We start from the raw sequence: 14,410 nt of genomic DNA, 5'->3' as shown, positions 1-14,410 counted from the left end.
ATGAACTTACAAAAAAGTTGTCCCAAGGTCGGAACCAGCGTCTAACATTCCTTACAGTGTTGAAAGACTGTGTGACATTGCGAATACTGGAACTCAAGACCAGGGCAAACATTGGAAGAGATTAAATTAATTGCTGGGTTATTATGAGTAAGATCAGACTCGGAGATATCAAGGGGATTTAACAGGATATTGTCGATTGAGGAAGCACCTCTATAACATGAAATTAGTAGTATCCAATTTGTCGGTGTTGCAACTGGGAGGATAAATCAGCGTTGCACATCTAAAGATAATGGGAAGGTTTTGCACGCTTGAGTTCAGTACATTTGGAAAATCCTTCTTACATGTGAGAGAAATATCAGGTAGCAGATTTTTGGACTTTGTACAAAGAACAAATTCACTAGACAAACAAAAGTTTACAGAAATGTAAGATGTCTGTAATTTGCATCTTAAATTTAAAATACAACAATTTGCAGTGTTCTCATATGGCTAAGAGGCCATATGAGGCCACTGCATAGTCACTCATAGTTTTTATCACATCAGATCAATCAGCGATTCATACCTAGCAGATCCAAGAACCAATGCATTTGATATTCTGTATATTAAATGACGATTTCATTGTTTGTAACTGCAACTTTACAACATTTTACAATTAAACAGTGCTATAACGGGGAATTTAATGTATTCTTCATTTTTTCAATTTCTTTTGAAATCAAAGTGCGACTGGAGACAATAACTAATAGCGCATTGAGTCGTCGGGTGACCCAGTCGAGTGGTGTGACGTCACAGATGCTCTGCGAACGCGAACGGCAAATATACGAATTAGAAATTAATTTACACGGTTAATATTAAAGCTATCGACATGACTTTTTCACAACATTTTTAGGGAGTTAAATGCTTACGGAAAATGCAGAAACAAGTTATACATTAAATATTACTGAATAATCCCATTAACAAACACGTTGCTTTCAAATTCCCAACTTCAATATTATAGTCAGTGACCACTAACCTGCGGGTTGATGATGATGCTTCCCTTGGGCACGTTGTGAATATCAGTGACGGCCCACACTATGTGACTGGAGGACGTTTCGCTTCTGTGCTCCTGGTTTTCGCTGCTGCCGTTCGAATTCTGTCTGGAATCGCTGATCGGGTGCGGAGTGGACGTGGGGGACGGCGTCACGGACTCGGACATTTGCGACTGAGATTTGTAGCCGGAACTGGACGGGCTCAGACGCCAGGATACCGAGCTGGCGGCGGAATCTGCAACGAAGGGGTTATGAAGAATAATTGGGAATGATCTGGTTCCTAAGACAACATAAGTGATAGATTCTTTGTGTGCAGACGTGACCGATCCCTACTTTAAATTTGAATTATTATTTTTTAAATGCTAATGATAAAGTTGTCGTTAATTGTAGATTTAATATATTTTTTGACTTTTGTAGCAGATATACATACACGAATACAGCGTATCCTAAGAGGAACTGCACATTAGGGAATACTCCCCAGGGAAAATTGCGAAAAAAAGTATAAAATTCGATCCGAAAATTTAAAGGACTTTAAAATTAAACATATATTTTTTAAATATTTAAAAGTTTAGTGATAGTTTCACAAAAATGTGTCATAGGAATTCCTACATTGAGCACAAAAAATGGTAATTAGTAATTCTACATTTCAAATGTTAGAGCATAACTTCTACGCTTTTGATTAATATTGAAAAAACAACATTATATAGCGCAAATAAATAAAAAATTAAAACTCTTAAATTTTGGTTGGCCATAAGGTTGCAAATACCTACTTTAACTTCTTAAAAACACTTTTTCTTAATAAAAAGTGTTATTATTTTTGTAAATCAAGCTATTAGTTAATTATTTGTAACCTATTAACTAATACTTCTTTGAAGAATATGGGATTTCTATTAAAAACATGCATTACTATGTAATTGATTCCTAAACCTACGAACATTTTTAATATTTCCCCCCCAAATATGCCGTTTTAACAAGATATAACGAGCGTTCAAATAAAAACGTGGTCAAGTTGGTTCTGAAAATTTGGACGTAGGGCGTAGCGTATAGCAAATGAACTTAAACGTCATCTGTCAAAGCGCTATATCGCCGCTATCAATTTGAATATTTTCGTTTTAAAAAGCGTTTAAAATGGTGTTTTCTCAAGAACAAAAAGTGTTTATCATAGAGTCCTACTTTAGAAATGGACGCAAGATTGATGGAATATGGAAGTATTCTATTGAGGAATGTTTCATAGAATTTCAAAATCAATTTCCCGGCGTTGTTGAGTACAAAATTTTTCAAAGTGCAGTTCAGCGTTGTGTTAATGTTTTTCGTGAAACGGGCAGTGTAACAAGAAAAGAAGGAAGCGGCCGACCTAAAAAGCGGACTGAAGAATTAAAAGAAAATGTCCAACAAATAATGGAAAATGCGCCAAGAACTTCTGTACGTGTTTTATCACAAATGGTGGGAGTATCAGTCGGTACCTGCCACACAGTGTTAAAAAAAGATTTGCGTTTGTTCTCCTATCGTTTAACTTGTCAGCAAGAACTTCATGAAGTTGATTTTCCGCGACGGGCTGTATTTTGTGAATGGTTTTTAAACAACTACGGTGAACTTCATAATATCACCTTTTTTTCTGATGAAGCCTGGTTTCATTTAAGTGGTTACGTAAACTCACAGAATATGAGAATGTGGTCTTCTGAAAAACCAGATAACTTTTTTGTCGAGGGCCCTCTACACGCTCAAAAAATTGGAGTTTGGTGTGCTCTCAATCGAAGGAGGATTTATGGACCTATTTTTTTTAATGGTACTCTTACTGCGCAAAGGTATAGAGAAGAAATTATCGCTCCTTTTGTTAACCAGCTGGAAGAAAACGAAATTACAAACTTTTACTTTCAACAAGATGGCGCAAGGGCACATACGGCAGGCGAGACGATGAATATGTTGAGGGAAGTTTTCCAAAATCGACTAATAAGTCTCAATGCTGAACATGAATTTCCACCGAGGTCATGTGATATTACGCCGTGTGATTTCTTTTTGTGGCCTTACCTTAAAAACACTATTTTTGAACTGCCTATTCCTGATTTAAACCATCTGCAGGCTCGACTTATAGACAAGATTCGTGAAATTAACAATACCCCGAGCATCTTAGAAAATGTCTTTAATTCTTTGAGGAACAGGTGTGAAAAGTGCTTGGAACAAGGAGGGGGACACTTTCAGCAGCTGCTTTAATTTATTGTTATAACAAGGAGGGGGACACTTTCCGCAGCTCCTTTAATTGTTTGTTATTGTTATCACGATTATTCTTTAAAATAAAGTTATATAGTCATTAACGTTATTGAAACTGACAGCTGCTATACAGCTCGTTAAGAAATGAGGTTAAGTTGGTCGCTATAAGCTACTCCCTACGTCCAATGTGTCAGAGCCAACTTCGACCACGTTTTTATTTGAACGCTCGTTATTTATTTGTTTACTTATTGGAACCTACGCGGACATTGCAAAAATAGGATTGAGATAAGCATTCCTACAGTCACAGTACAGTGTCTGTACTTTTCATGGGACATATGTTATCCGTAGTATTTTTGCCTCCCGATCACAAATCCGGTATGGGAATTGAGTTATCACATGGCAAGAATTTCCTAACCTCAAAAAACAGGTCAAAAATAGCAAAAATTCACGAAAAGGTGCTAGGAAAAATTCATAATTTTATTTTTCTATATTCAAATGTTCATTTATATGGTTAAGACCCCGGCGAATGTGAATCCGCGGTCAGAATTGATGTTTATTTTTCTAACTTCAAAAAAATATGAGCCAGGTCAGATATCAGGATTTAAAAAAAAATAATAAATTCGCGCCAAATTTTGTATACGGGGATTTTCGGAGTCGCTGATCACGGATCCGAGGACAATTTTGCAAAATTCAAGATGGCGGATCCAAAATCACCGACAAAATGTTAAAAAACAATGCATTCGCGCCAAATTTGGTATAAGGGGGGTTTCGTGGTCGCTGGTCACGAATTCGAGGTCAGCGACCCGAAAAAACCCTCATATACCAAATTTGACGCGAATGTGTTATTTCTTGAAAATTTGGTCGGCCATCTTGGAACGACCATCTTGAATTTTGCAAAACTGATACATTTGTTGCTATTAAAAAAAACAGTTATTTAACTTTAAGCGATATAATAGTAGCTTTTGTGTTAGTTGGGCAATCATGTTTTACCTTCTTTTTTTCGGCTATATCTTCTTTTTTCTGTAGAAGATCTATTCACGGGTTTTCTGCCTAATCTCAGGTAATAAAGTACATAGGTAATTGATTAAATTTTTAAAAACGTAAATGTAAATATGATCGCGGATTCGTGATCAGTGACCCCGAAAACCCCCGTATACCAAATTTGGCGCGAATGTGTTATTTTTTAAAAATTCGTGATATATTAATTGAACCGTTATTTTGAGGCTAGAAAAAGAACCATCAATGCTGACCGCGGATTCATGTTCAGGGGGTCTTAACCATATAAATGAACAATTGAATATAGAAAAAAATTTTTTTGTATTTTTTCTAGCACTTTCTCGTGAACCTGTTATTTGAGGTTATGAAATTCCTGTGATGTGATAGCTCAATTCTGACACCGAATTCGTGATCAAGAAGCAAAAATACTACGGATAACATATGTCGCATGAAAAGTGCACACAACTTTTTTTTGTGTGGCTCTGTTATCAAGACAGTAATACCTAATATAAAATAATCTATCAATACTCTTACCCAGAAAGACTAAGTTGATCAACGAACAAAAATCTCTTATAAAATGAATGGTCGAGAATGCGAACATGTACCTATATATATTTGTCAAAGAACATATACTCGTTAAACGCAAACAAATGTCGTATCTTGTGGATGATGCACATCGATACATACGAAAACATGTCTTTACTTGCCAAATAATCGCCAAAGCTGTACAGACGGCACATGTTATTTCGGTGTGTAATGGTTTGCTCGAGGAACGGTAAATAACAGCGGCGACTCGTCAGGGATGGTACAGAATTTTATAGAAAAAATTATTGCCTGAATACATTCTTCTAGTAAAAAGTAGAAATTTAATAATAATTTAGCATAATGATTCTAAAAAATGAAGTGGATCCTAATATCATTTTGTAAAAAGAAAAGGCACATCAAAATAACAAATATGGTTTAATTCGAATATAGTCCAGTCGTCAGAGGCCGAAAAGTTACTGTTGGTGACATTTCCTTGATAACTCGGAAATAACTACACAGAAATATTTTAAATGATGAATACAATAACTAATTTGCTGACAAAGTATTTTATCAGGAAAAAAAAGTTATTAACTTTAAATAACTCAGCGGGATGACTGTACGAAAAAATGCTTAGGACATGATTTTGTTCGTAATAAAAATAGCTACAAAATGGCGGTGGTCCGATTACGAAATTTGCAATAACAAAGCCGCGAGTTGCTGTAAAAATGTTAATTATAAACTTGTGATAAAACTTTCGAAAACTATAGTTCAATATATATACAATAATGACGCTAAAGCCGAAAATCAGGAGAGCAAAATTTTTTGTTCTATAAGGTTTTATACATCCATCGGCATCTGAAACTCGAAACTGTCAAATTTGTTTGAAGTTTTGCTGACACTTGAAATTTGGTATACACATAGTGTAAATATGCAGAAACCAAAAGCAATTTGCAAAATTCAATTATCTTCATTTTTGCAGCTTTGGTAAGGTTTTATACGTCACCCTAGTTTTATACGTCAACGTTTTTTTAATTTTTGGAAATATATATATGTATATTTATAAATTATTCCATCAAGGTAGATTAACCAGCACAATTACCTACAATTAAAAAAATAATAATTTTCATCGTTTGGATCCTAAGGTACTTATCATTTTGCGCATGTTAGGCGTAGTCGTACATTATTCAACATATCAACATAAAACAAAATCGTACGTGTGGGGTAAACCTTTAACTTTTCATTTTCGAGCGCGAGCTCCGCTCTTCGGCGCTTGTATACTATTAGAAATATGCAGTAAATTTAAACAATTGTTTACTTAAAGTTAAAGGTTTACCCCACACGTACGTTTTTGTTTTATGTGTATGTTATGTAATCTGCAAATGTTTGATGAATGTTAGGCGAGTGTCCGCACATCTGGNGGAAAATCGCGAGAAACGTAACTTTATGTAATTCAAGATGGTGGAAACGCCCACTGGCGGCCATCTTGGAAACTTGAAAATAATTTCCAGCATTTTCCCTTGCCCACTTTACCTATAAAATTTTTTACCGTAGCTCTCTACGATCACTAGTTTCTGAGATACAGCCGCTTACCTCGCTTATTTGCCCACCCTGTACAAGCGTTAATTTTCAACCAAACATGATTCTGAAAGCGTCATTGTAATCTTAAAGACGCAATCAAGCGACCTATTAAAAAATATCACCGTTTTTTTTGACATTAACATTCTCAAATTGTGCATTAAAAAACCGTGCGTTTTTCGCTTATACACAATTTGAATAACATTGTTGCTATTTATGCTATTTCACCGAAAATAGATGCAATGGATAGCCGGCAAAAAAATAGTTTTAAAATAAAAAAAGTACCCTCTACGACCAACAGGAGCCAAGATAAGAATTAAAAAAAAAAATCGTGGTGCAATTGTTTATAAATATTAAGAGTTGAATTTTTCGCAAAATAAAGTTTACGACGTAAACTACGATTTCCCGAGAATTGCATTGAAAAATGTGGAAAATTAACGACTCACGAGCCCTTTAAAAAGAAGGTACTCGCTAAGTAAACTGTCCGGCGGCCGGCGGCGTGGTGGTGGGGGAAGCTCGTCCAAGCGGTCGCGCGGGCGAGAAAAGTTAAATCCAAAGTTCAAATAGGTGCGCGCTGTAAATTTTGCAATATCTCGGCTTCTATTCATCCAAAATCCTACATATCAAAACATAGAGTTGAATTTTTCTTAGAAATGTTTCCTATTCAGGTATATTAAATAGTACAAATATGGATAACCGGATTCATTGCACATAATTTTTTTTATCGACATCTTGTTTTATCTCTCGACAGTGTTATAACTCGTTGGAATGGACTTTTCATGCTTTATCTCCTGGAATGCGTAATGTCATTTACCTCAATATGGAAACCTATAGATGGCGTTATTTCAAAAGAATTCCGTTTTATGGATTTTTCTCAAAAATTTTAAATGCCATGCTATAGTTTTCTTTACATAAATGAATTCAGCACAAAAAATTGATGGATATAGTATAAGTTTGAAATTTCTAACGAAAGCGTTGTTTATTTATTGGGGTTATTTGTCTAAGTTTTCACGTTTCTTAAAAAAGTTGTATACTAGTTATACAATAATTTAATAAAGAATATGGTTTATAGTTACTATACAACTGGGTTAGCAATACGCGTCTTATATCCAATATTCACCTGTTTATCTGTCACATATATTATACAATGTTCTTGTAATGACATTTAGAATTATAATAAAGAATTAAGCGCATTTCTTTCAGTGTAGATTTTCAAATGGTTTTATGAATACTTTTTTGAGGGTAATGATAATTTTAAGAAAAAATACGTATGGGGATAAGTAATACTAGATCCTATTAGTTATATTTATAAAACATGTAGTAATGCAGAGGGTCTGAGTAAACTTATGATCAAGTGATATTCCTTTTTATGTCTTTCAAAGCGAGCAAACAGAAAAAAAACTAGCAGAAATAGGCATGTAGCAATTGTGGTTCAAAGTTCATCGTTCGATTTTTCGTTTTTCTTTAAAAAAGAATATTCAACATTGAGGTTAAGATGCATCAGCAAGTATTGGGATAATCATATGATCATTGTTTCGTAATTACTGTTTCCAAGAGATGTCCTATACTGGGTGATCTATAACGTATCCAAAAAAAATTTGTAAAATCCTTATAGTTTTCGAGAAAAAAACTATTGAAGTTGTAGTATTTTCAACCATTGCATAGCTGGACACCTGTAGTTTCTAGCGTCATTCGTAACACGCGTGGAAGTCACGTGGACTCAACGAGTTCGAATACTGAAATCCGATTTTACAGTCGTCGTTACCATAGTGTTTACAATAGTTTTTTAGTAGTTAGTGACTTGCGTGACTTCAACTTGAAAGTTGATGGATATCGTTTTAATTTATGGTGAGGCAAGAAAATATTATTTGCATTATGGTGAAGCATTTTGTGTTATGGTGAAACAAGACAGCATTTGTGTTAGTTCGTAGAAACTAAGTAAGACACATCCAAATGTGTTTACATGTCGGTGGACAAAATTTTGAAAAGTTGTANTGTTTGACGAATGTTTGGCGAGTGTCTGCAGATCTGGAGCCAGTTTAAGGATGAATACGAAGGTAATTCAACTCTCGAGCATTTGTAACTAACATTACATATTCTTGAAATATTAAAAAAGTATATATCTGGGAAACGATGCATTCCCGGATCAATATTTGAATAAACTTTTTTGCTTATTTTTACCTGAAGAATGTCCTCCTGTGTGCACTTCCTCTTGAGACATCTCATAGTTATTTGCAGTATACATTTTAACCATTTTGTTCCAAAAAACAACTACATATGCATATCTAAATATTGGTATCAAATAAATATAAAGTATAACAATAAGTTAATAAACTATAAAAACTATATAATTAAATTTTATATAGTACTTGTAAATAAGATTAATCTATCCACATACCAAAGTCTTGAATCACGACACTATAAGCTGCGAATAAGTTACCCATTCTGCTTTATTTGACATACGCTTACTGACTCTAAAAGTAATAACAAATAGATAAATTAGAAATGTATTTATTCTTTTTATGGTAAATTTAAAATTATATTCTTTCAAAGTATAAACAATAGGTTTGCTAGCTTATAAATTATTTAACATGACATTCCTTTAATCCTTTTGTGCGTTAAATAAATATCTCATTCACCTTTTTTGACGGTACTATACACAAACTAATTTTTTTAAGAAATAGCAACGATCTTACCTTGTTTCGTAAGCAGCCTAGGGCCAGCACTGTGAGTCGACATGACGCTATCACCCCTGCTGAGAACGGATATGCCCCCGTATCCACCGAAACTGTAACTTTTCGCTACACAAGGCCTTAACGCTTCTGCCGTGTCTTCAGAATGGACCTAAGGAAACAAAATTTGGGATATTTTTTGTCGTTTGTGATCCCCGATTACCTTTATTAATTTTCCAAAATGACGTCGGTGGACGTCGGGCGGTTGAAGGCGAAATCGAGACGAATAATCGCTCTCTGTACTGGACCAAGGGATTTCGGACCAGCCGAAATCTTCCGAAGAACCATCGTGCATCTATCAAAAAAAAATCTAAGTTTTACTTTCATCACATTTTTGCAAAAATCGTATTTTGATAAAAAAAAAATAAAAGCCTATACTTATAAATCCTAGAGGTATGTCCATTTGAAGTGCTGCGAGCATATGGCGCGTTCGGCATTGTTCGGTGTGCACATACCTTTACGATTATAATTCTAAAGTCCATCTAAAAATTCTTAAGGGTTGAACGATCTAAATAATATCTAAAAAAAATAAGGACGATGTTGTCATATCTCCCAAATTTCCCAGTTAGTTCAGAAACGTGTCAGTTTTAACATTCATTTTGTTTTACATTTTAAATACAATAAACTGATTTTTACAAAAAATGTCATTACACCAGGAAAATTAGCGAAAATAAAAGAGAAACTCGAAAAAAAAAAATACGTATGGGGATAAGTAATACTAGATCCTATTAGTTATATTTATAAAACATGTAGTAATGCAGAGGGTCTGAGTAAACTTATGATCAAGTGATATTCCTTTTTATGTCTTTCAAAGCGAGCAAACAGAAAAAAACTAGCAGAAATAGGCATGTAGCAATTGTGGTTCAAAGTTCATCGTTCGATTTTTCGTTTTTCTTTAAAAAAGAATATTCAACATTGAGGTTAAGATGCATCAGCAAGTATTGGGATAATCATATGATCATTGTTTCGTAATTACTGTTTCCAAGAGATGTCCTATACTGGGTGATCTATAACGTATCCAAAAAAAATTTGTAAAATCCTTATAGTTTTCGAGAAAAAAACTATTGAAGTTGTAGTATTTTCAACAATTGCATAGCTGGACACCTGTAGTTTCTAGCGTCATTCGTAACACGCGTGGAAGTCACGTGGACTCAACGAGTTCGAATACTGAAATCCGATTTTACAGTCGTCGTTACCATAGTGTTTACAATAGTTTTTTAGTAGTTAGTGACTTGCGTGACTTCAACTTGAAAGTTGATGGATATCGTTTTAATTTATGGTGAGGCAAGAAAATATTATTTGCATTATGGTGAAGCATTTTGTGTTATGGTGAAACAAGACAGCATTTGTGTTAGTTCGTAGAAACTAAGTAAGACACATCCAAATGTGTTTACATGTCGGTGGACAAAATTTTGAAAAGTTGTAACATAATTATTTTATTATTTAAAACCACAAATTAATTTTATAAATTAATAATAACAATAGCCCCAAAATCAGTTGAATTTGCTGATATAAAATAGGTGCTATAAAATTGTATTTATTTCTTTTTTTGTCCGTTTTTATCACACCGCCATGCCGGTCGCATTGTGCGCGGTCAGGTTTTACAGTGGACCAGTTTCCAGTGCTGTGCAGAAGTGTATTTTTAAATCATTTTCGAACTGCCCTTTTTGATTTTTTATTTACAAAATTGTATTTGTAAGAGTCCCCTGTACATTCAGAATTTTTTTTGGATAAGTTCTGAATCACCCTGTATAATTTAATGTTTCATAATATAGTGTTGGATACTTTTTAGACGCAAACAAGTCTTCACGCACATATATTTACCGTATATATTGATTATTTGCAAACTTTCTTTAGAAAACAAAACACGTCTGTGCTTAAGGATTGATTCGTCGTATCCAAAGACCGTTTAACTTTTGAGTATTTTGTAGATGGACTCGGAGAATTATAAATATGTATATATGGTGCCCCTGAACAGGTGTTACAAACTTTAACCTCGTATAGAATTACGACTTAATCAGATCTATTATTTTCTTTTTTTTTAAATCGTTTGTTATCGTTTTTGGTTACCTGTTATTTTTAAAGTTGAAATAAATTAAAAAAACAAACTTATGTAAGGGATAGTCTATATAGAGCTGGGGGTTTCAATACTATACATATTTTTATTTCATTGAATTTTTAAGTTTTCTTAGAGGAATCGAAAAAGTCTTTAAATGTCTCAATGAAGTATTTTTTTGTTTGCTGCTTTTATCATAGCTTCAGTAGGAACTGAAAGATTAGCGTGTACATCATTTAGTGAAACCTTGACAATTAAAGAAAGACATTTTCACAGTTTCACAGCAGTTTCTAATTTTTCGCATAAATTCTCAGCTAATTAAAAGTTATGGTACTCTACATGTGTTTCATCAATACATTTTTATCACAATGGTCTTCAACTTCAAAAATAACGGGCCTATAGAAAAAATTATAATTATTGATTCATGCATTCTCCTTTCACAAAAGAAATTAACATTCTAGTTTTTATTCAGGGACATCCTTAACATGCTTTATTAACAAAACCCAATAAAACAGTTAAAAGATGTATTAACTTTTTTTTACTTACCTCTCTGTTGAATATCCTCCTTCTAGCCTTCTCATATTCCTCCTCTCGTTCTTCGAAACTTTTACTTCTTCTATTTTCTGAACTAAAAGATCTATCTGGTGATTTAAAACTGGAAATTCAAATTAAGAAAATACCTATTTGCTTGAAAACTATCTTTCTATTTTTTTAATTCCACGAAATCCTAATCCGCAAATTGCACGTTTCAGTTATAATGAAGTACTACATATTTAATGAGATTTCCTGAAATACAGGATGCCCTATGAGAAAATACCCAAACTTAAAAGGGGCACTCCTGAGCCAAAAATAAACAAATAAATTTATATAAACCTTAATCCGGAAACTCACCTGATCTATATTTCAAGAACGTGTAATAATAACTTCACAAAATTTAATGCGGCTCTTAAATTTGCACTTAGTACCGACAAAACTATTACAATTACCAGTGCCGTAGATATGGGGGGCAGCCTCTTTTGTGAAACATAACTTCTGCGCCTATGACTTTTTTAATACCTATTTTTTTATATTTGGTTAGAGTGGCACATTTATGAAAAAAAAATACATTTGACAAATTTTCTTATATTCATAGAATGGTATATTGCAGAATATTTCCATTTGTTTTGCAACAGAAATTGTAGTTTTTCAACAGAATTTGAATTAATAGAAAAGTTATACTTGAATGAGGCTGATATAGGTACAAAAACTAATTACAAAAAATTGTATAAAATTTTTAAAGGTCTCGTTACAAACATTACCAGAAAAAGAACATATAAATTAAAACTAAAAAAAAAACTATCAAAAGTTCATTTACTGATTCTCTTAATATTTGATTTATCCTGGCCTTATCAAAGTGTCTTTAAAGCCACATGTACAATATAAACTCCAAGATGAATCATGTGTACCGCTGTCCGCATCCTCATAAACAATGTTGGACATATTTTTCATGCCTAATTTATATTTTTTTCTTATGATTTCTGTATTGTATTAACTTCGTTCAGATTTAATTTCTCGATGTGTTAATGTGTAGGTATACTAAAATTCTCTTAAAGAACTGTAGTTTCATTGTAAAAGAAATCTTTAATCACTATGAAAAGTACACCAAAATCTAAGAAAATTTGACAGGAATCATGTATTTCCATAAATGCGCCGATTTAATTAAGTATCTATGCATGAATACTTCAAAAAAAGTCATAGAAGTAAAAGCTACGCTACACGAAATGGGTTTACCTCCTGTTTCTACGGTACTCGAAACTGAATTTCAAAATTACAGGCATAGTTTTGTAAGTACCAAATGCAGTTATTACTCTAAAATTGAATGAATTCAAAAAATTTTATAAGAAAACATTTTAAAAATTGTTTTTTCCGGTTTATACACATTTTTTGCTGATTTTAACCTGCGTTACGCCATCTTAAAATTTGTGTACCTTCTCATATAACATTATATACACAGGGTAACAGTTTTTACCTGTATAACTTCGAGAACAGATAGAACAAGTGAAAATAAATTCACTTTGTTATTTAAACGTATGTTAAAAAATATTTTTTCAGATAAAAACGATTCAGATTTCTTAACTGGTATACGACTTTACTTATTTAAGAGCAATATATTACTAGACTCTAATAAAATGTCATGCAGGGCATTATTTCTTTGGGATCCTCACCTCTTGATCCATTAACATTTTTATACGCTCGCCTATAGTTAACTACTTTACTTTCATCAATAAAAAATCAATTTTTAAACAATTTTAATTTCTGGTAAAATTTGGATATCTACTATGGATTTATACATTTGGAGGAGTAATTTTATGAACAAAAATAAGAAAATAGTTTATATCAACATAATTCCCACAGCATTTTAAGAAGTATGTTCATATATACCTTCTTTCTTATTTTTATGTTTATCATTTCCCTAATTAAAAAAACAATAATCAAAGCGAAAGATTTATGTGTTTTACACGAAATCTATAGTATATCAAAATTCCACAATAGGTAAAAATATCTCTAAAAATCAATATTTTATTGTCCAATGTAAATTAGATAACCACATGTGCATGCATAAAAATGTGGTGGTTAAGGAGGTGGCAATCCAAAGAAAAAAAATACCGCGTGCCATTTTCTTATATACTCTTATAATACAGGGTGCGTTCAAAACAAAACAGGACCTTTTAAAAATAAGAACAAAAAGTTTTTTGGCGAAACCTATTTATTTTATTCAAAATTGTCTCCTTCCGACTCAATATAGCGATTTGCATGGTGTAAAATCATATCGAATGATTGTTTTAGATCGTCGACCGGGACATCCTCCAGAATGTCGGTACAATAATTTTGGATGGCTTCTACGTCCACAAAACGTTGTCCTTTCATCCTCAAATACGCGGTCGACAGTAAAAATGCGATTTTTACTAAAAAAATTGGTCACAAGTGTCGATCGATGAGCTGGCGCGTTATCGTGCAACAAACGCCAACTTCTTTCTGCGCAATAATATGGCCCAATACGACGAATACGATGCACTAAACGCTTCAAAACGCCAAGATAAAATTGTGCATTAATAGTCGAGGAAATAAAGCACAAAAAGTGCCGAAATTTCCGAAATTTTTCGAACAAGTCGTATTAAGATGGGATTTTTTGCATTCGCTTTCTAAAATTATGTGGAAAAAATGTAGCAACTTTGTATTATATTTAACGACCAAATTGCATTTGTGCGGTGCAAAATGCATCCGGAAAAATGCATTTTTTAAAGCCACTTTGAAAA

The 14,410-nt window shown here is 33.2% G+C and overlaps 2 protein-coding genes across 3 annotated transcripts in view; one reads left to right on the top strand and one right to left on the bottom strand.

The window, feature by feature from the left end:
• LOC108914595 (alpha-amylase-like) overlaps window positions 1-14,410 on the top strand; it is a 153,884-nt gene that overhangs the window by 59,285 nt on the left and 80,189 nt on the right. The gene's annotated exons all lie outside the window — the stretch shown is intronic.
• LOC108914332 (protein encore) overlaps window positions 1-14,410 on the bottom strand; it is a gene marked incomplete at its 5' end in the record, with an annotated part of 65,400 nt that overhangs the window by 23,274 nt on the left and 27,716 nt on the right. The window contains 4 exons of the mRNA XM_018720125.1: window positions 1,007-1,257; window positions 9,023-9,170; window positions 9,222-9,353; window positions 11,661-11,769. Coding sequence (XP_018575641.1) covers window positions 1,007-1,257; window positions 9,023-9,170; window positions 9,222-9,353; window positions 11,661-11,769 — 640 coding nt within the window. The remainder of the gene's footprint in view (window positions 1-1,006; window positions 1,258-9,022; window positions 9,171-9,221; window positions 9,354-11,660; window positions 11,770-14,410) is intronic.

The sequence above is a fragment of the Anoplophora glabripennis genome, unplaced genomic scaffold (genome assembly GCF_000390285.2).
Source record: "Anoplophora glabripennis isolate ALB-LARVAE unplaced genomic scaffold, Agla_2.0 scaffold50, whole genome shotgun sequence".
NCBI lineage: Eukaryota > Metazoa > Arthropoda > Insecta > Coleoptera > Cerambycidae > Anoplophora > Anoplophora glabripennis.
Note: the sequence above shows the minus strand (reverse complement) of the source record. Positions and strands in the feature narration are given on the sequence as shown.